This window comes from Diplotaxodon limnothrissa, linkage group LG22 (assembly GCF_057381915.1).
Source record: "Diplotaxodon limnothrissa isolate DT_005_m linkage group LG22, D_limnothrissa_male_GT1.1, whole genome shotgun sequence".
Taxonomy (NCBI): Eukaryota; Metazoa; Chordata; class Actinopteri; order Cichliformes; family Cichlidae; genus Diplotaxodon; species Diplotaxodon limnothrissa.
In genome coordinates this window covers 4,326,536-4,348,934 of record NC_140616.1, presented here as the reverse complement: position 1 = coordinate 4,348,934, position 22,399 = coordinate 4,326,536, and the positions used below count along the sequence as shown (strand labels likewise).

Here is a 22,399-nt window from a genome sequence, read left to right as displayed (position 1 = left end):
TCTGATGAGGACCATGTGATGTTGTTGAACGTAGAGCCGATGCTGGATATTTGTGGCGCTGTTGACAGTCGGAGTGTTTTTTTTTCCTTTTCCACTGTAGGTGGGAGTGAATGACTTTGAAAAATATGGAGTGGAACTAAGTTGAGGGAATATGATTTTTCTTTGGAAATTAAATGGAAGGTTCAGCTGATGTTATCATGCCAAACTGTGATTTTTGTAAAATAAAACTGGGGCTCGTTTGTGCTGTTGATGGCTGATTTTAAAAAAAGTAGGGTGTTTTTGTACTTTTGGTCCAGGAAATTGAGAATCACTGCTCTGAAGCCAGTTTTGGCCTCTGCTCTCAGGATCAGACCCTCTGGGGCCCATGGGTGGGTGGTCTTAGGTGCTTGCCAACAACCTGAGTATTCAGTCCTGTTTTTCTAATCAATAGACATAAGTAGAATTACATTTAGTACAGCCCCTCACCATTTCACATGCTCAGTGTTGCTCTGTCAAGTGCAAGGTGGCCTGACACCTTCTCCAGCACAATAAGGTGGTGAGACATGGAGGAGCACTGGACTGCAGCTGCAGTCGGCTATGAAGAGCGAGCTGGGTGTGAAGGTGACTATCCCACCTGATTTGGTTCCCTACATTTGGCTGTTGGTAGTGACTGAGGGAATAAGGAAATTATCTTCCTCTGAAAGGTGACTGGACGCGCATACAGATCTGTACCAATTGAAAACTATTTGATTTTCCCAAATAATTTAGTTGAATCAGTTGAGATTCTACCATAGACTGTCGACTATGTTGAATCCACTGGCAGTCAGAAATCGAGGATAAGCTTGTTGTCCATGTTTGTGTGCAGAGTGATGTTTGATTCTTGAAGAAAAAAAGGAAAACTGTCAGACTTTGGTGTAAGTTCTGAAAATTTCTTCTTCTTCCTGTAGTCGTTCCTTTTAGGGTTTCCATCGTGTATCATCTTCCTCAATCTCACTCTATCCCAGACATCCTCCTCTGCCACACATCCTCTTTCACCACATTCATGATGCTCCTCTGAGGAGTTCCCGGTTTCCTCCATCCTGGCAGTTCCATATCCACTGTCCTTTGTCTAATGTATTCCAGTGTATGTGCTATCCCTCCTCTGCACATGCTCAGACCATCTCAGCCTCGCCTCTCTAACTGTGTGTCCAAACTACTCAACCTGAGCTGTCCCTCTGATGAATGCTTCTGTTACATAATTCCAGCTATTGATCGTGCTATGGAAGGAAACAGCAATCCCATTGGCTGTCAGAGCAGAGTATTTGGCAGATGTGAAATGGACCAGAAACACTGGCTATATTTGCAAAAGTAGCAAGAGGTGAAATGCATTTGGTGTAAAATACCTTCAGAGTAAGGAGAAGACCCCGGGAAAGGCAAAGGACACACTGGAGTGATTATGTCTATTAACAAGGCTGGAAAAACTTGTGTCCTCTGGAAAAGCTGGAGGTGTTAGTCAGGCATAAGCAGTAGAAGCTGGATCAGGGGTGGGGAATTAACTTTCCCAAGGGGCCACATGAGAAACTGGGATTGTTGTGGAGGATGGCACCAGTAAGCTGCACTCTCTCCTTATAAGCTTGGAGAAATTGACTGGATGGATATTATTTTTTGTCAAACTTAAAACAACCACGCTGATGAGATTCAACCTGAGTGGAGCATTTTACATGAGAGAAATCAGCTTATGTGATGAAGCCATTATTTCTAAATTACCGCTGTGCTGCAGTTTTTTGTAACTCGATGCAGTAACTCATGTTAAAAGTTCTGAAAGGGAAGTAAGTGGTGCTTGAGATGGGGTGGTTTCAGTAGAGTAGTGTTTCCAAAATCAAAACTTTTATAGAGTCAAGATCTCAAGACAATATCATATAAAATCGCTGTCTTTTTAGCAACAACATCAGTCTAGCTTAAGCAGATTTACATGCGACTTTTTATTTATTTGCAATGATTGGTCAACAGCTTGAATAAGAACAATTATTTTACAGCATTTTGCATTTTGAAATAAATGTAAGTGCATTTTATCTATAGTTCTTATAGCCAATCTGAATATGTTGCTAACAGTCTGCAGTCCAGCCACTGCAGCACATATTTCTGCATTCACTTTCCCTCAGAGAGACAAGCTAAGCACTGATTAGGTCATCCCTGGCCTTCAGAACAATATATATAAATAAGAGTTGTAATCTGCTTTTAACTAGAGAGCTGTCTAACTTCAAGCTGAAACCAAATACCAGCATCTAGACTGGCAGAATCCAAGATAAACCCCTCAGAAATCATCACCAGTCAAATGAAATGTCTAATTCTAGATGATAAATTATGAATTTGAATAGAATATGAGCCGGGTAAAGAGTGAAAGAAATGGGCTCCTGTGCCTTTAAAAAAGAAGGAACGAGAGAGAGAATGCAGGATAACACCAGGCTGAGGCATCAGGCGGTTTAACATTCAGGATTGTGATTAATCCTGGCGACAGAAGGGTTAAAACCAGACATTGACTCTGCACAGAGAGAGGGAGAGAGAGCGAGTGAGGAGTGCTGGAGGGGGAGAGCGAGCACTCAGTCAGGAGAGTTGCTTTGCATGTTTTGAAATCTCTCTCTCTCGCTCACTCTCTCTCTCTCGGTCTCTCACACGCTCAGGCCATGTGCGGCCGCCACGTCACGTGCCGCTGCAGAAAGCATCAGAGCGAGAGAGGCAGGAGAGCTGTAGAGGGAGAAAGAGAAAGAAGGGAAGGGAGGGGTTGGAGGAGGAAAGAGAGAGGTATGAGGAGAGCGGTGGGAGAGGAAACAGTGAAGATTACAGAACAAATAAACACTGAGGACAAAGCAAAGCAGAGATGAGGAGGTTTGGAAAGAGAGAGTTTAAGGGCAGCAGAGCTAACGCAGATTCATGAAGCAGTGCATGTATGATTTTTTAAAAAGGCTAAAGATGATAGAGTCACATTTCTGTCTTATTACAATGCCCAGATAATGTTTCCCCATCTAGACGATAAGAATTTAGCACTCCAAAGAAACCAAGAAACAAACCCTTCCATCAAAACGAGTTTGGCTCTGATTCCAAATCCTCTGTTTGTGCGTTCACCAAAGTGCGAATGACCTTTAAAAACACACGACCCCTTTTTTTCTCGGTCGTCCTCTTCTGTGGGTAAAAGCTGCACACACCGGTGACAACCATCCGCCTCCTCTTTCCCCTCAATGAGATGAAGAGGCTAATCACATACTGCACATGCAAGCTTTTCTTAAACAGTGTTATTATTCTTTACCATCTGAGCTTAGGAGGGAGAAGGACTGAGCCACGAGAAAACGTTTTGTTAGTCACGCACCTTTGTTCACAATCTGCTCTTTTCCATCTGAACATCTGGCTAGCACTGGTTATGTCTGATCTGATCACTTTCATACTGCATGTGTCCAGCTCCAGTGTGAACTGGAGTGCTGCCTGAATTGTATGCCGTTTGGTTTGAGTAGTGGCGGCCCAACAAGTCGGAAACTTCCAGTGATCCTGGTCGCTGTTGTTGGTGTTCTCCGTGTTTATTTTTACTGAGCTTTGAGGTCCGAACACTTAATGATTTATTATGATGTTCTGATAAAGCTGGACATCGCATGAGAATCACATCAAGCATGTGAAAGAGGCTCAGATCTGACATGGATTGTTGCAAATAGTCTGCTTCGGACACATTGAAACTTCTGCGTAGGCAGAGGAGCTCTCTGCACGCTTGCTAGCGGTAAATGAACCATACTATTATATGAACTGCTCATAAATTAGAGCAAATTTGTGCAAGGGAGCAGTTAGTTCAGAAGTGAGCTAATGTCCTATTTTAGTTTGTCAGACATTGTTATTCTGACATGCACTTTGTCAGGTGACAGCTGCTGTGTGATATAATTTAGTAAAATCAGAAATAGAATAAAAATCCTCAACACTTTTAATGTTTCATAGCAGCAACAAGATTTGTCAATCAGCTGATCACACCAGGGTTACATTGTTCTCATTCGTGGGTGCTCGAGCGGCTGAATTTACCTTCAAACATTGACCACAAGGCTCCTTTTGAAAGTCTGGGTTCTCTTCAGTTTGTTATGGTAGCTTTTCTGCCAAGCAACTACAATGCAGGGATGCCTACTGTGCATACTTCCTCCACGCCAATTAGAAGTCAGTATATTACGAACAATGAAAAGCCTTAGAGAGGACAGTCAGTATCTGCACAGCCACATGGAAAACATTTTTATTCTCTGCTGTTCTCTATTCTCCTGTTGTCAAAAGAATATCGTGGGTCTCCTCATACAGAGCCGCATGTCCCAGCATTAATATGTTTTGATTTATTTTCTTTGTGGCACAGCTGTACAAAGCACATTTATGTTCACTTCAGTGGATTTGAGTCCTGTTGTAGTTTGCATAATATTTATGGCAAGCCTTTTTGTGCATGTGTCTTTAAAGGAAACTCTGGCACAGAAAACCGCTCTTCATCTCAAGCACGAAGCATGACGGCAGATGCTGTTTTCAATCAACAGCCGCTCTTCAGGGTTACGGGGAACCTGCAAAATCCCGTGCCACATGGGGGTCTTTCTACATGTCTAGTCATGTCCTGTGCTCAGTGTGCCATAATCAGATCTGACCATTGGCAGAGCACGAGCAGTGATTTGGAAAGAGAGCAGAAGAGGAGGTCACCGTTATATCCAAACTGCTGTGACATAACTCCCAGCCAGTGTGTTGACAATAGGAACAAGACTCCCGGGGTGTGTCACCTGGACTCAATTGTCTCTGGCATGTGTGTTTAGGTGTGTGTTGCGTTTCTTCGCCCTCGTGAACGTGCACGTGGTCGGCTCTGTTTGTTTGTGCGTGCAGCGGCGAGTCCGAGCCTGTCTGGGTGTGTATGTGGGCGTCGGTGTGAGTTCAGAAGTTGACAGTGAAGTGAGACACAGAGACAAAAGCCAGATGCACAAGAATCAGTGAGTGGAGACAAAAATAAGATCTGAATCATGGGACACTCGCAAAAATCGCTCCAAGTTAAAACGCCTAGGTCTGTTTATTTCTTTTACCTGCAATTAATTTAATTTAATTTGTAGTTTTGAAATCTTTTTTAAAAATACAAACATGAAACATGAAAATGAAAGTGCAAATTCTAAGACTACAAATTTAAAAAAATTATAAAAAAATTAATTCCAAACTATAATTGAAAAGAGTACATCAAAATTTTCATTAACATTATCATAAAAAACATGCGAGTGTCCAAAGCCTGCCGAATTTTAATTTGATAACTACTCAATTCTGACTCTTTAGAAAGTGGAACCAACAAAAAGTGAGAAAAGTTATTTAACTATCAAAACTGATTATTGATTATTGCAGTAATTTACTGATTTAACCTCCTAGGACCTGGCGTCCACATATGTGGACATCACATTTTGGGTTATTTAGACCAAAATATTCAATTTTGCTCTACAAGGGCCTGATATCCACTTACGAGGACATAATACTGCTACTGTTCTATCAAAATTTTAAACAAATATCCTCATATGTGGCTCTTATTTTTCTTAAAAACTAAAATAATGTAAAAAAAATAATCTGGTAATTCTTTGTTTTTGCATTCATCGGGCCCCAATATGCCCAAATATCAAAGAGAAATAAAAAATGCTGCTGTGGAAGAGTTCGGGTCTTAGGAGGTTAAATTAAATTCATATCCGGCTCTAGCACAAAATTTATAATTTGGATAAATTAATTCAATTTTAAGCATTGACTTCCATTAAAGATGGAGGTAACTTTTGGGTCTGTAAACGGAAGCTAAGGGAAGTGCCTTAAGCCTGCATTATCTCACTTCCTGTGTGACCACAGAAAACTCTGGATGGCTTTTGTTAGCCTCAGTTGCTAGTGTAGCTCTTATTTAATGCAACAAGATGATTATTTTATGAATGATGGTTTCATTTAGCATAAAATAGACGTTTTATGCTAAATGAAAAGGTCTTGTAATCAACAAGCTGCTACCCTGTGATCACCTTAGTCTAAGTGAGGATGAAACTGCTCAGCTTGAGGCTTCAAAACAGGTCTTTACTAATCAGTGGGTCGCTGTCACTGGGAGCACGTCCGTCTTTTATATCCCGTCTGTGCTTTTACATAAATGTGAAGTTTTATTTCTCCTTGAACTCTGATTAATATTCAAACTTGTGTTTTAGTAGCCATTGTTTTTGCTATTGTAAATTTATCGACCAGGCAAATACGTCCTATTATTAAAGTAAGTTAGCTGCAGCCCTGTGTGAGTGTCAAGCAGCCATATCTGTAAATTACGTGAAAGATAAACCTTGCAGTTAGTTGTATAGATTCCCTGATGTGTTTAACCCAGATGGGCAAAAGTTAAACTTGGCAGCAGACAGCAGCAGCGATGAGGAGTGTGAATAGTTGCCTCAGCGTTTACATTGCAGGGAGGGGATCCCGCTTTATGTAACGCACTTCCTCGTCTGTATTGCGTTGCCAGCTAATGCTCTTGAGTTAAAAACAGCTGCTGGCAGAGCTCACAGTTCATGTCCGTGTCATCTGTGACAGAAGCAAACCAAACAGGAAATGAATCGCTGCTCTGCACCTTTATCTCATTACTGCTCCCAACTGGAGGAACACACTTGCTGTATCTCATAGTTTGTTTCCACTACTGCTTTTACATCTGCTACCACACCTTTTACTGGCTGGACTCTTCGATTGTTATCATAACTTGCTGAGTAAAAGGAAAGGAGCAGAAGAACACGTCGTTCCTGTACAAACAATAAAGTTAAACCAAGCAGAAACAGGACGAACGCTAACATTAAATGAGACCACCAACCATCTAACTGCACCCTCAATGTGGAGTTTAATGGCTGAGTGTTGTTTGTGATAAATTTCTTTCACTGGTGTATCTGCTCTGAATTATTCTAAGTTGTTTTTCATAACTGATGTGAAAAACAGCTGGTGTGCAATAACAGGAAAGGTTCATCTGATATAGTAACAAAAACGAACAAATAGAGGTTACAGTAAAACTAGTAAACTCTATCATAACTGTGCGTGCGAACACGAGTCTTTCACTGAAAAAACTCCCAAAAAACAACAACAACAAACCAAATAAGAGAGAAAGTATCGGCGTTTTATTACTGCCTGTGGAAATCGTGTACATCACTCCTCTCTGTTTGCTGCAGCTAAGTGGCCATCTATGTATGTTTGCAGACTTTTCTACTGGTTGGTTTCTATATATAATTCTCCGCTGAGGCTGGTTCCCTCTTATCTGTGTACATACAGTGTATGTGTAGCAAATATAACCAGTCTGGCCTATGCCATCACAATATTTTACAAATATTTGTCCCCAAAGTCAGAACAGAATAAGAGAAAAAAGCTCATAAATATGCAGCTGGGGTAATCTACAGAAGAGACTGAAACTGTCAAAAGTGGCTGTTGAGGAAAAATCAGGTTTAAAGGGTTGGAAAAATAGTTCCAATGCTCAATGTCACTGCTATGAATTCATTTGAAACTGTGACTTTATTTTTATCTCCCTGCACAAGGTCTGGATGTTGTGTTCACTTGCCTGTACCTGCAAAGATTCAGTGCTTGCTCTCAGGGGATTTTCTCACTGTTGGGGATTTTTTGGTGATATTCTACGGTCTTTACCTTGAAATATAAAGCGCCTTGTTGCGTTGTTGTTGTGATGCTATAAAAATCTAATTGAATCAAATTGAAAAGAGAAGCATAAATTAAGCTTTGCACCTAACAGCCAGTCTGATGAAGAGGAGTGCAACTGATAGCTGGAGTCAAGTTACAGTAACATAGTCTCTGAACTTAAGAAGTTCTACAGTTTCACTCCGAGCCGTCTCCAGTTTTTCCTCTCTCTGTATATAGGCAGAGTTTAACTAGCAGCACTGGCCGCCCTCGAACAGTGTTGGAGAGCTCCTCCTCTGTTTCTGATTGTCGGTTGCATCAGTAGAGTCCCAGCTGATGTGTTTTGCGACACAGCATGAGGCAAATTTTTGACTAAAGTTGAAATATTTTGACTCGTATTAACATGAATTTGCATCACATGCCGTGAATTTGCCGCATTGCATAGAGTGTGTATGTAAGCACCATGACCGTGTTGGTAATTAAGCTAATATATCCTGTGTCATTTCAGAAGTCATTTGCATTTAGCCTGTTCTATTGTGCAGTTTGAGAACAAGTCATGAAAACTGAGACACACAAGAGAGGGCGACTGGGTTGCAGCAATAAAATGCCATGTAGGATCACTTCGGTGCTGGGAAAACCAACAATAACGACTACAAAAAAAACTTTAGCAATGTGTCTTTGTCATATAAAGCTAAAAGTAACAGCAGAGTAACAGCTAAAGCAAAATCTGTGCACAGGACACATGCGAGTCAGAGTTAGCAGAGCTTGTAATTGCAGTTTAACTACAATGCCGTATTTCACTGTAATGAAAACTCGCCGAGGATGAAAAACCGATGAAAGCGTACACAAAAATCGACTCAATTACAGTGATTGCAATAGATGTTAATTGTTACCTCCATCCTTGTATAATTAGCATAATTACTATTCTCCTGGTAATTGCTTTGTTTCCCTTTATTACACAAGAAGCTGCTGAAACAGGAGAAGATTGAAAGGGAAAAAGTTCTGCGTCAGAGAGCAGAAGTTGCCGCCGCCGCTGTCGACGATGCGTGCACGAGGAGGATTTTGTGCCGTACTAACAGATTTTGTTCCGCCTGTTAAGCTTTCCTACATTTCCCAAAATGCCTCTTCCACACAGAGCAGCTCTTAGTTTGTTGCATTCCACTTTACGTGTAGGTGGACCCGGTGAAAGTAAAGTTAGATCAAACAAGAGATTAGTCAAGAGGAAGCGTTGCTCACCTGACTCTCAAACCTCAACCTGTCTATTTTCTGCTGCTGTGGGAGTCTCTGCCCACGACAGCTGATTCCTCCCGGTACGATTTCTGAACATCCAAGCAGCTCAAGGACAGAATCTAAAACACTTTTCCTCAATTTTTTTAAGATCATTGATGTTGAAAATTCTGTTTGACTGTGAAAATAAAAAAAACCCCCATCTTAGCTGTCTTAGAAGAGGACCAAAATGTTTTTGATGTTTTTAAAGTTAAAATACATCACCCAGATTCATCAGTATGCCTCGGTACGCTCCATCCGAGGATCAGCTCTTCACGTCCTGAGGCGATTCCTGTGATGGAGCTTTCACACGATGGAGAAGCTGTTTTAAAACGAGGCATTTTTCTTGATTTGACGACAACATGAATAAGAAATGAAAGGGCTAATCTTAAACCTTGAATTTCATGAAATGGGACCTTCAGAGACCTTGAAAAGTCTTGACTGTGTCGGAGTTAATGTAATAACTTTCTTGTTGGTGCTCAGGTAGAAACGTCGGATTTAAATGTGATATTTGTGGAGTTTTAGCAAATCTTTTGGGTACAACTTGCTTCAATCCAAAACCACTTCAGTTGAACTCCTTGCCCGGAGCTGGAGGATGACAGATTGACAGGCAGTGACATGCAGAGAGAGGAAAACGCATAATCTCAGCTAAATTAATGAAAGCAGAGAGGGAATCCGCGAGTCAGTGGCTGCTTCCTCCAAATGGCTCCCGCTCTCAGACAGGAAATGAAGCCAGACGAATCCTCGCTTGGCAAGTGTTTACCCAGCAGCAGCGGGAGTCGTGTTCTTGGAGCAGTTTCAACTTTTTGCCCAAAATGGTTGTTATTAGGACGGGGCTTTGGGCAGACTTATCCAGGATCAGCTCCGTCCAGCTGCCAGAGACACAGATCAAGCCAACAGCACTTTATTTGATGGTCTCACTGCTTCCTGGGCAAACAGATGGATCAGAGGATAGAAGAGATTGGAATATACAGTATGGTGCATTGCATTTAGAAATGATGAGGGTTTGCAACTGTGCAAGAAGAACCGTACAGCTTATAGCGAAGGGATGTTTTCACTGTAATTCAAATCTTTTCTGTATTTTAATATTTTATTGGGCATTTTTTAAGTTGTTGCTGTTATTTTGGAAAAAATCCAAATAGAAAAATAATTATCATTTTTTAAATGCCATTTCCTGTGGCCAAACTGCAAATAAGAAAATATGAGTTTGGTGTAGCATGGAGACCCTCACAGCAAGAAGGTCCTGGGTTCGACTCCAATCCTAAATTGGATATTTGGAGAAAACAGTTGGATGGATATGAGCTTAAAAACAGACATAAAGAATGCCTTGTCAAAATAATGAACAGTAAGGTCTATGCAGAGCAAATCACCATGTTAAAACCACACTCCTTTTGTAGATGTTTGTTGACCTGTTGAGGCCCAGGTGTGGCTACTTTTGTCTGGCATCAGATATAGGTAGTGTATCCTTTGGGTCCTTTGGGTGAGGAGCCTCCGTGGATCAGACCTTTTCTCGCTCTTCCTACAGCAGCGGTCCCCAGCCTTTTTTGCGCCACGGACCAGTTTATACAGATAAATACAACAAAATAAAACTAGTACCGGTACCAAAAAAATAAGATTTATTCATAACACACGTGAAAAGACCCAGGAAAACCGAGTTAACGATAAAAAACGATAACAAAATAACGCTGAAAACCGATAAAAACCCTGAAAACCATACATTTCACACCTGAGCCTCAACTCTCGGGGCCCGGTACCAAACGACTCACGGACCGGTACCGGTCCGAGGCCCGGGGGTTGGGGACCGCTGTCCTACGGTGTTCAGTTGCAGAGGGATCTGGTTAGTTTGGAGGACTGGTGACACTTTGGGCTCTTTGTTTTGTTGATCCAGCGGTTCCTGAGCAGTTTTTGTGAGTTTGAGTGTGGAAGGATCCACTGTGGATGGTACAAGTCAAAGGAACCAAGTCAAAGGAATGCATTTTAACAATATGATCAGTTCTATTCACTTTACCCGTCATCAGTTTTGTGTTGGGCTCATTTTTAAATCTACGGGTTCCAAATAGAGACAGAAACGCCTCAAATGCTGCTTTGATTGAGAAATCCAATTTGAATATGTTTACTGATGGTGCCTGTGATTCAAGTTTGATTAACAAATCACAAAGGTAGAGGCCATGCTTTTGATTTCCAGCGAAGGCCACAGTAGGAGGAAGACTGGGATCTTTTGCATTAAATTTCTTTTTCGTGAAACACTTTAAGAGAACGTTTACACAGCCACACACTTTGTGCACAGAATTTGTTAGCATGTGTCCCATTTCACTAAAAACAAATATTGCGTTACTATAGCTGTGTTTTCCTCCACAGAGGTATTACTGTCAACAGATACATTAATAATTACTTATATGGATTCAAAGCTGTATCTTTTATAAGATTCTGTTTGCTTATTCCATGCTTTATTTACTTTCTTTGTCTACTTTCTGACCCTCACTTTTACAACTAAAGATGTTTCAACAATGAGAAATTAGTAAACAGTTTTATAACTGTAAGTTTCCATCTGGATTTTTCCATCCGTTGTTTATGCCTTCAGATTCTACACTAAGATCATGAATGTTTGCAGGGATTTATTTGCAGCTTGTGCAGGTCAGTTCTGTCATTCATGTATTTAGGAGATGACAGTGGTGTCATTAGATAACGGCGCAGATATGGGTGAAATTCAGTTTGGAGCTCAAGTCGCATTTTGTCTCCTCTGCCAAAGTGTCAAACTCTGCAGGGTGACATGTCGCCTACCCTCGATCCAGTAAACAAACCACTGGGTCTGTGGGCCCATGTGACTTTTGTATACAAACCTTGGTTTGATTGCTATTGGGCACTGGAAAACCAAAATAACCAAATACACAAAAAAGTCATCTTTTCCACTCAGGCTCGGAACAAAGAATAGCAGCTCTGAAGAATAACAGCTGCAGAGGGCAGAGCATAGTGATGCATGCGTGTCACACCGGACGCTTATGTAAATCCAGCCTCTCATTTCAGATAAAACAAAAAAAAAAGAACCAAACAAACAACAACTGTGGGATGTTTTGGCAACAAGTTGTGTAAAAGTGGAGGCGAATGTCAGATCGACATCGTGGAGTCATGATTGGATGTAAACAGTCGTAAGACTTTTTTTTTTTTATCTCCGAGTTCAGCGCAAGTTGAAACCTGAAAAAAGCCACCATTCAGAAAGTTTACATACCCACAGCCTCCCACTCGCCACGCTCAGCGTGTAGTCAAGTATTTTCAGCTGGATTTTATTGGGAGAACACGGTGTGGCGATTTGACCCTTCGCTTACCTCACATGTCCCGCCTCCTGCCTGTCATAAAGCCTGACTTCCCAGAGCCCGTGGAGGATTTGGTTGTGGTATTGTGGCTGACATGAAAACATGAGGGACTGCTCACAGCAGCAGTTTGAGTAGAAAATCAGTGTCAGTCCTGCCGCTCTGACCGACATGTCTTTCCCACGTTTCAAAAAAAAGGAAAGAAATGCTTCAGAAGCACAAAGGCTGCGACAGCTGAGGGCTTTTAGAGGTTTTCTGTCATATGACAAAATTATGTCATTCTATTAATGCTAAATCTTCACAATCTCTCCTCACTCTTCCTGCCTCCTATCTCTTCTCTGCTTCATTTGCTCAAGTGTCTGAAATCTTTCCACGGCTGTTTTGGTTGATTTTGGTCACCAGCTTTGAAGTTATTTATAATCTGTGGCGCCGAGCCTGGAGCTCCAAAAAAGCGTCTTACAAATGTCGCCACAGTGGAGGTCTGAGTAGTGGCGGATGATTGCTCAACTAGCATTTTTATGCCTCTATTCCAAGGAAGAAACATTTGCGGGGGGGAATATGTTTTTTCAATCAGAAACGGGAAAGAAATGAAGTAGCCGGCTGAAAATAGAGCCGCTCTTCTATTATAGTGTTACATTCAGAAATATAGCTGCAGGGAAAAAGCTTCACTGCCACACAGTTTAATATCCGCATCCAGGAATCGCTTCCACAGATTTTGCCCCCTCCCCCACTCTGCCACACTTCCACTTCCCAACATTTAAATAATTGTGTTCATTCTTAATTATTTGAACCCCCTTTTAGTGCTTTGGTAGCTCATGTAAAAGTGGCGTTTGAGTAAAGCCAGCTGGAGTCAACACAGGGGGAAAAAAGTCCACTGCAGCACCATCTCTGAATCATCTGCTCTCTTCAAATAGTTTTTTCCTTTCCTTTCTAACCACATTTGTCTAAATGTGTGGCTCATGCATAATCATTCTAAATCTTTAGCCAGCACTAGGATGTTCTTTTAAATATCAGACACTGCAAAGGGTTAAAGAAAAAAGCTCCTCTCTTCTGCATGTCGTAAATCGAGTATGACACGTTCCTGGCTCGATGGTGACACTTGGTGGTGACTTGGCATCACTACGGAGAGACAAGATGCTTCTTGTCGTCGAAATTTGAAGTCGAATGTGAAGAATTAAGCGCGTTGTTAAAGGTGTAGAAGAAACGGTGATATGTTCAGGTTTAATGGGGAAAAGCATTTGAATATATTGTCCACTGTGTATGGGATAATCCTACTTATCTCAGTGGGAATCATTCCTGGCTCTCTGCTGCTCTCTGGATAAAGGATGAGAGGCAGAGTGTGCAGCACATGTGACTCTGCAGCCAGCGGCCTCTAGAGTCCAACAGCAAACACTAAAGCTGGAGGGGTTTGACCTGAGTGGGATTTAAACACTGAGACAAAAACGTCTCCCCATGCTTTGCTGCTTTTTCCCAAAACCTTTTTTTTATGATCTTGAACATACTTGAATTAGATATTTTCATTGCCTAAAAGAGTTATAAGTGCATATCTTTGTATATTCAGTCCTACCAGAGGTCCTGTCATGTTTAGCACAACACTGGACATCAAAACCTCAATTATTGAATTTAAATAAAATTTTATCTTGATTTTATTTGCTTGTAGGCAGAGCTCTCTAAAGCTTCTGTCTCACCTTCAGATTTAGATATTTAGAATTCAGTGACGCTGATTCAGTTTTATCTAGCTGAAGGACCGATGCATCTGTCCGTCCAATGAAAGAGTCGCTACTCCTCTCAGGATATTGGTCCAATTTTAGTGAAGTGAGATACATTTGACTTTGATGTCACTGTTAGTGTAAAGCTGCTTCTCAAAAATCATTTGTCATTGTCACTGGATTTGAACTTTCATTAGTTTGTGCAAAACAGCCCAGAAGGCAAGAAAAGATCCCCCCCCCCCCCCTCGTACAGGCACATTACAATAACCTGTGAACTGTGATGGATCATGATGAAGTAACACGTCACTGACATATTGTAAAAATGAGTATTTTTAGATGCATCTGTTTCTTGTTTAGTTATTAAAATGAAGATCATACATAGACTTGGAGAGGCTGTTACCTTTTTGCATGCAGAGTGGTCAGAAATCACCCACAGGCAGAGCTGATAGCAGCGTCGGTGTCAATAAAATCTTATCCATGTCCATCCCCGGGGCTGTTTATTTTTCATCCCATAAAAACAATAAATTATTAAAATATTCTGAGTTCAGAAAGTTTGATCTACACTATAAGTCAAAGTTTGCAGAAGTCATTGCAGTTCAGATGGATAAAAGCTGAATATAAGACAAAACAAACGATATTAAAACATAACCAAAAATATACAATAATAAGCTCTTTAAAATAAATTCAAAGGACATAACATCAAATAAATGACAGTGAAATATCAGCTCTACAAGTAGAAAAGAAGTAGAGTGAAATAAATTGAGAACAATCAGAGCGTACTGGAAATAATAAACTAAAAACACATCAATAAATAAAATAAATGTATAAGGATAATAAAAACATAAAATAAAATAAAAGGTACCATCATCCAAAATGTCAGTAAATAAATATAAAGCAATAAAAAATGCTGGTTAAAAACAGTTTAAAGTTGAAAAGTCTGTCTCCTGGTGTTTCATAGGGCAGACATGTCAGGCTGTATTCAGAGTGTAGTCATGTTTGTACATCAGCTAAAACTAATAAATTCACTGTGACCATCGAGAACAAATGTAAGTGTGTAAATGAATCTAAATGTAATTACATTGTTACTCCTTTAAATATAATACAATTTAACAGAGTGTTTTTCCAGTGTCCTGATTGGTGGGGATTGTTTCATGTCGTCATCTTCAGTTCGCATCTCTGTGGCGTGCGACCGTCCTCGGTCAGGGCAGATGGGCTCTAATCTGCAGATAAAACTAGATGCTGATGATTGGACAGCTAAACGAGTAATTAAGCTGCTGATTTTGGACTGTAGTGCAGATTATTGTTCACTGGAAAGACAATTAACAAGCGCTCGTATTCTTTCTCTCTGCTCCCTTCTTGCCTCTTTTTTAGTTTATTCACACAACAAGTGTCACATATTGCCAACAAAAAAATTTAATTAAACTGGCAAAAGTAACACATGAACAATTAACGAATGGCACCATAAAAATGTTGCACTGGCAGGGATTCTAATAACCGATAACAAATTAAGAGGCAGTATGATTTTTAGTTATGTAATAAGATCTAATATAAATATCTGAGACACAAAAAAGGAAGTTCAGAGAAAAAGCATCTCTGAAGAACTCAAATAGTCTGCTTCATCTGGAAGTTTACATTGTGATAAACGCTACCATGAAAACATCATCAGTGCTCATGTCATGTTTGTGTATCTGTGTCCTGTCCACACTTTAACGTGGCGAGAACAGCCTGCAGGCTAATGTCACAGTCCGCTGTCAGTAGCTGTTTAATGATCCTGGTGCTGTGACTCATCTTAATCTCAGTGTGCGACCCTCTGTTTTATATGTTACACACAAAAAAAGTGATTTTCATGTCAGTTTTCCGGGTGGCACGAGCAAATTTACATGTGAGAAAGAGTTCTGATGGCAAATGTTGTACTTTAATTCTCATGAGCTTTTTATTTCCAGTATGATGATTAAGACAATTTTTAAGGGATGCCAGAATATAGCTGACATTACTGAAACTTGATTTATTTTGTAAGGAACCGTGTGGATTCATGTATATTATATATAACATGTTCCTGCAACTAGAAGCTCACTAACTCACTAATCTGTCCAGGTACTCCACTTCTCATCCTGTAGAAACTGTGATGGGCTTCAGCTGATAACTGGAAGATTGATTATAGATGGGTATCTTAGCTGACAAGCTAATCATTTGATCTGAGATAACCAACATTTTCTTTCGCTTCCAGGTGGTCAGGCAGTGCCTCAGGACCCGTCACCCCCTTCTACCTGCCCTCCGGCCCCCCCCGGACCTCCAGCCGGCACCAACGGCAACAGCGACATCATGGTGAACTTTGACCCTGACCCGGCGGACCTAGCGTTGTCCAGCGTGCCAGGCCAGGAGGCATTTGACCCACGGCGGCACCGCTTCACGGAGGACGAGCTGAAACCTCAGCCGATGATCAAGAAGGCCCGCAAGATGCTGGTTCCTGACGAGCAGAAGGTACTACATCTCCCACAATCCTTTTGTTTCCTTTACGTCCAAATTCACTACAGGAAAGGATTTTTAAAGCTATTTGGGGAAAGAAAATGCTCCGCTGCTTGCTGTGTTTCTAATTTAATGGCTAGTAAAATATATATATATATCCATAATGGACCAGTTTCCCGTTTTAAATTTAGTTGTAGAGTCTACTTTTTAAAAATCTACTTGCAATTTCAAAATTGTTTTTGCAGCACAAGAACGCAATTTTAATTGTATTCAAAAATAGAGTTTGGGATAAATTATTTTATAAGATGAAATGAGTAAAATCAAATTAAATACTTAAAATAAAATAAAATAAAAATTAAAAATAAGGCCCACTAGTAAATCTCAGGTGTTGTAAAGGTACCTAAAGATAAAACCTGCATAAAGATTCACATATAGCTCAGCAGAAGGTCACATTTTCCTTTAGTATCCGTCTTAAATAGAAGCCACAGCCACGTTGTTTCATTTTAAACTCTAAACTTCATCATAACAAAAGGCCACGGCTCTGACAGCTCCTGTGCGGAGTGGAAAAAAAAAACGAAGGGAGCGTGATGCCCACTGGTATTGATGCCTCCTGACGGGAATCCTGAAATATTTTGTACTCAGCTCATTGCACACTAGGAAAGTCTCTGATCAATGGCTCGTGCTTTCATAGTTCAGTGCGGAGCAGCTGCAGCTCCCGAGGCGTTTATAATTTATGGAGAGATGGAGGCGCTCACCTTGCTCTGTTCAGCCGTTGCCGGTTTTATAAATCATATATAGGAAGGTTGGAAAAATGATCTCCGGCCAGAGTTAAAGATGAAGTTGAGAACGGCTTCTCATAAACAAGCTTTAATATTCCGCTCTACGGTTAAGATTTATCTGCTCTCATGAGCAGGAAAGTCTGGCTTGGATTAAAAGTTATGAAATAATCCAGGATCTAATTAGTGTTTATATTTACACAAATCAGAAAGCAGCAATATTCCCAAGATCTCTTTAAAAATGTTGCAGAGGGATACAATAATAGCTGTGTTTAATTGTGGAATGATGCTAACTTTAACCAGATGTTAAAGATCCTTATTAAAGCTCTCCATGAAGGCAGTGAAGCATGTGGGCTTGCTTCCCGGCATAAATCTTTCAGATAGATATCTCTACGAGGTTGTATTCTCAGATTGACCTCCTATTTTGCTCTATGGGTCCCAAAGTTTAACACAACATCAGGGCTGCTTCCAGTCTTCTTCTTGTGAGACTTTCATTGGCCAACAAATTCCTTTCCTGGCAAAAAGTCCCCAAAGTAACGTTGCAGGCTTTTGTGGGGCCAGAGGTCATGTCCGCGGCGTATTTATTCATTCGGCTGAGGCGCTCGGCAGGTCAGAAGAGAGCTGCATTAGGAATGACATGCCTCATAAAAAGTTATTGATAATGTTTTCACAAGCACTTACTGGTGTTTTCCGTCAAACTGATTCCTTTTGTAGTCATTGCAAGATGAATATTATTGGTCTTTTGTGTATGCAGATCAGTATATTGCTAGATGTCTATGCGTCTATGTGTGAAAAGGTGTTTTAATATAAGAAATTAAGAGTTAGAGTAGCTTATCTTACACCGTGACCTGCAGGCAATAAAAAGCACAGAAAAGCTGTTGTTGGTAATTCTAACTGCAGTTTAGAGTATTTCATATATATATATATATATATATATATATATATATATATATATATATATATATATATATATATATATATATATATATGTGTGTGTGTGTATATAAACCACAGCTATCCTAAACTACTTTCTTCACTCTGTAAATCTGTTTAATGAATGTTCATCTTCTCTAAGCTGCCATAGCAAACATTTACTGCTGAGAAGCAGTAAATGCTAACCCCTGAAACATTTTAATTTATCTAGTGCAGCTACAAGCTTTAGGATAAGAAGTATAGCACTTTTTATGTGGTATACGTCACACCTGTGTTTGGGATGTTTTATGCTTTTGAATCCAACCACAGTCTGCTGCTCATAACTGAGTGTCATCATGGTGACGTTATAAAAATGGCAGTCATAGTTTTGTTATTTTGTACCTGTGACTATTCAGCTGTTTCCACCTTTCGTTCCTTTCTCCCATTTTTGACACCCTCATCAAATGACTGAACCTTCTCATCCCACTCTCTCCTCTTCTTTTGTTTTTTTGTTTTTTTTTCTTCTTCTCTCCTCCCTCCACCTTCCTCCCCACACACCCCAACATACCACACCGCCGCCGCCGACAGGATGAGAAATACTGGAGCCGGCGAGTGAAAAACAACGAGGCGGCGAAGCGCTCGCGGGACGCCCGGCGACTGAAGGAGAACCAGATCTCAGTGCGCGCGGCCTTCCTGGAGCGAGAGAACGCCGCCCTTCGCCAGGAGGTGGCTGACATGAGGAAAGAGCTGGGCCGCTGCAGGAACATCATCAACAAGTACGAGAGCCGGCACGGAGACTTGTGAGGAGACGGACGGAGGCGGAAAAGGCGGGAGGGGCATCGGAGATGAGACAAGGGTACAAGGCAACCCAGCAACAGCAGCACTTTAGTTGAAGTGGCGAGTCGGGGGTGGGGGGAGGCTGACGTAGATCTGCAGTAAGCACCGTGCGACACCGGGCGCAAACGCCACAAGCGTCTTTTAGCGCGCGCGCTGTGCTTCAGGATGTCATGACAGGAAAGCACAGCGGCGCCACAGTTTATTTTCCGAGTTTGACTCTGTAGATGCTGCTTTGCTGAATCCACACACCGTACTGTATCACCACCTCGTGACACCTTGGCAGCTTTACCCTTGGTGCTGTGCTTACGCCCGGTGCCGCATGGCGTTTTTGCAGGTAGTGCGTTTCCATCCGCCGCTCTGGCCAGTTCAAACAGGGTGTTGAATTCACAATATGCCAGTGAAATCTCACTTTTTAAGCTCAAGGCATGGACACAAGCCAGAAGAGGTCAGATGTGTAATTTTTTGTTTTCTATAAATAGGAAAAAAAGAAAACATGTATATTTTTGAACTGGGCAGGAAAGCAAGACTAGTCCAGCAAAGAGGAGGACGGGGGGAGGAAGAAGAGCAGGGCTTTCGTCAATAACGCAAAGAGATTTTGACATAGGATTATTGTATATTTTTCTATTAGCAGAGGTATTTAGGAGGAGGATTTTGGAGATAATCTTTTGTATATTTTATATATGGGGCGGGAGGGGCTGTTAGCTGGACAGTCACGGGGCCACATAAAGCGCTTTTCCTCCCAGCTGTTTATTGCTAAACAACAAATAATCTATTTTCAAATTTACAGAGCTGGTTAGTCAGAGGAAGAGGTGTAACAGAGAATGTATCACGGTCGAATCAGGTATTTCACACAGCGTGAGACAAGGCGAGGTATTTTAGACTGTTTTCGGCGCTGAAGGGGGGAGGAGGAGGGTGGGCGGAGGCAGGAAGAAGGCAAAACAACAAAAAAATTGTATAGTTTAAAGAAAATCTTTGTGTTTGTTTTCTCTGTGAGCTCGTTCAAGCACTTCAGTTTTTATCTTCTATTTGATTCCGTGTCTGATTCTGACATAAATCGAGGGGCTTTTATTTTTCTTTTTGAAGCTGAAGGAGGAAATAATAATTAGCCATCCGAACAGCTGGATGTGAGCAGATGTGCGAGGATAAGTAAAAGGAGAGATTTTCGCTGGCGGGTTTGCGTTTTATTTCGGTGAATGTGTCTTGCTCACATGTAAACGCACACACACTGACAAACACTTTTAACCATCACGCAACATGATTGCTTTCGGTTTCTTTACTCATCAATCATGTCTAGGTGCAAAAATTGAATACTAACTGGTTTAAGGTTGATCTGCCCAGATCGAACAGTGACTGAAACCTTCAGCCACACACACACACACACACACACACACACACACACACACACACACACACACACACACACACACACACACACACACACACACAGTCCTCACCAAGGTTTTAACCCTTATTGTTGTTGTTGTTGTTGATGTTGTTAAGGACTTTTATGGTGCTGATCTAATCTGATCCTCGACCTGACACACACACACACACACACACACACACACACACACACACACACACACACCTTCTCAAACACAGTACTGAACTGCCTATACCCTTTCTTTGTCTTTATTCCTTATTCTTTATTTTTTCTCTCTTTTTGTTGCATATTGTATTGATGAATCATATATTTAGATTTTCACACACATACTTGTCTATACCTCTCCTTCAAACTTTACCCAATGAGAAAGAGAAATGCACCCTACTGCTACTGTACCATACAACTGTACTATTGACTATTAAACTATTCTCTCACTAGATATATATGTGTATATGATATATGCTTGAATTATGTGATTATAGTTGTAATATACATAATTGAATATATTTCAGAGAAAACTCATTGGAATCATTTTGTCAGTTTTTTCTCAGGTGTTGTCTGAGGTATTAAATATGCATATTAAAAAATAAGAAACACTAAAAAAATCTTTGATCCGATCACAGGATTTGTGGATTGGTTTGTTATTATTATTTTTATTTTTTTGGTTGTATTTTACATTTGCTGTATGAATTTATTGTTATGATTCCGTTTTAGCCCGTTTTTGTTACTAAGTCACCAGCATGGGATAGAAACTCCACAGACTAACTGTAGTTGGCTAAGCCTCGCTCCCCTGTTGCTACGCCTGTCACACTTTGCATTCTACAGTAAAGTTTAACCGAGGGGGTTTTGCATAAAACCTTCTGGTTTCAGAGAGTTATTTTGACACCACCATCTAAATACATATGAGAGGTCCATAACTGTAAGTGGTAGAAACTCCAGTCCAATCCAAAAAGAACTGCTTCAAAAGACTGGTGACTACCACCCAAAATAGGGTTAAAAACACTATTTTTCCTCCACAGTCATAGACGGTATAAAAGAGTAACGTAGCTACTCAGATATCATCAATATATACTGTTGTGTGAAGCCTCCTGATGAGTGTTTTCGCCATCTTGGTGCTTTGTAACCAGGTGTGATGACAAGATGCCGATTGCAGTCTAAAACTGCCGGTCAGTCACAAGCCAGTAGCCAATGAGTGTGCCCCATGTAGTCATTTCAAAAACACATTGTGATTAAAATTAACAGAATTTAAAAAAAAACAAAAACATTTTATTCTCCATAACTGAGTGGTAAACTTTAGAGAGATGTTTTCCTGTAGACTTTAATCGGACCAAAGCTATTGCCATCTAGTGGCCTTTAGATAGAATGCAGGATTTTGGATAATTCTGCATTAGCTACTTTTTCCAACATGGAAGCTACATCCGTCTTATATAATGTCTATGCACACAGCAAAAGAAGTTCTGAAACTGTGTTTCGAATGCCATTTAATTAAATGTAATACATTTCTGAACACCATGTTTCCTCCCTGTAAAATTAAAGCAGAAAAACTTAAATTCTGGGAGATTAATTAGCTGTAGCTATTATCAACCTAGCTAACAGCTTGTTAACATTAAAACGAAGCTGAAATGAAACTGGTACTTCTGGAAACTTCTTTTTCAGGGGTAAGAAAACCTAAAATCCCAGTCTGACAGTTTTAACTATAAAATAGGTCAAACTAACTGAAACTAAAAACAATACAAATTTACCCAAGTGTAGGCCTGTGACATTAGCTGATTTAATGTTCGCCTCCTACTATACAAAAGATTACTGTTGTAATACTGGAATGTGTCCAGTGAAAAGTTTGAGACGCTAATGTGCAGCCATCACCTTAAAAATAGACAACAGCACCAAGTAATTAACTTGAATTAAAATGTTTTTCTTTCTTTATGAGCTAAATGCCAAGATTAATGATTTTTAGCAGGATTATACTCTGGTTTTATTCATAAATATTTTTATAGAATTTTATCACCATTTTCTCATCATCTGATGACATCTGATCAGAGTGGGCAGGACTCATAAGGGATCATTTTGTGCAGATGAAAAATCATATGACCTGCAAAATGCCCATTCTGAACCTGGAGCAGGAAGTCAATAACCTTATTGTGA

General features: G+C 40.6%; 1 protein-coding gene across 1 annotated transcript in view; it reads left to right on the top strand.

The window, feature by feature from the left end:
• The window catches only part of dbpa (D site albumin promoter binding protein a), a 36,651-nt gene extending 16,376 nt beyond the window's left edge, over positions 1–20,275 (top strand). The window contains exons 4-5 of the mRNA XM_085346029.1: positions 16,110–16,363; positions 18,625–20,275. Coding sequence (XP_085202155.1) covers positions 16,110–16,363; positions 18,625–18,840 — 470 coding nt within the window. The 3' untranslated portion in view covers positions 18,841–20,275. The remainder of the gene's footprint in view (positions 1–16,109; positions 16,364–18,624) is intronic.
• Positions 20,276–22,399: the final 2,124 nt, after the last annotated feature.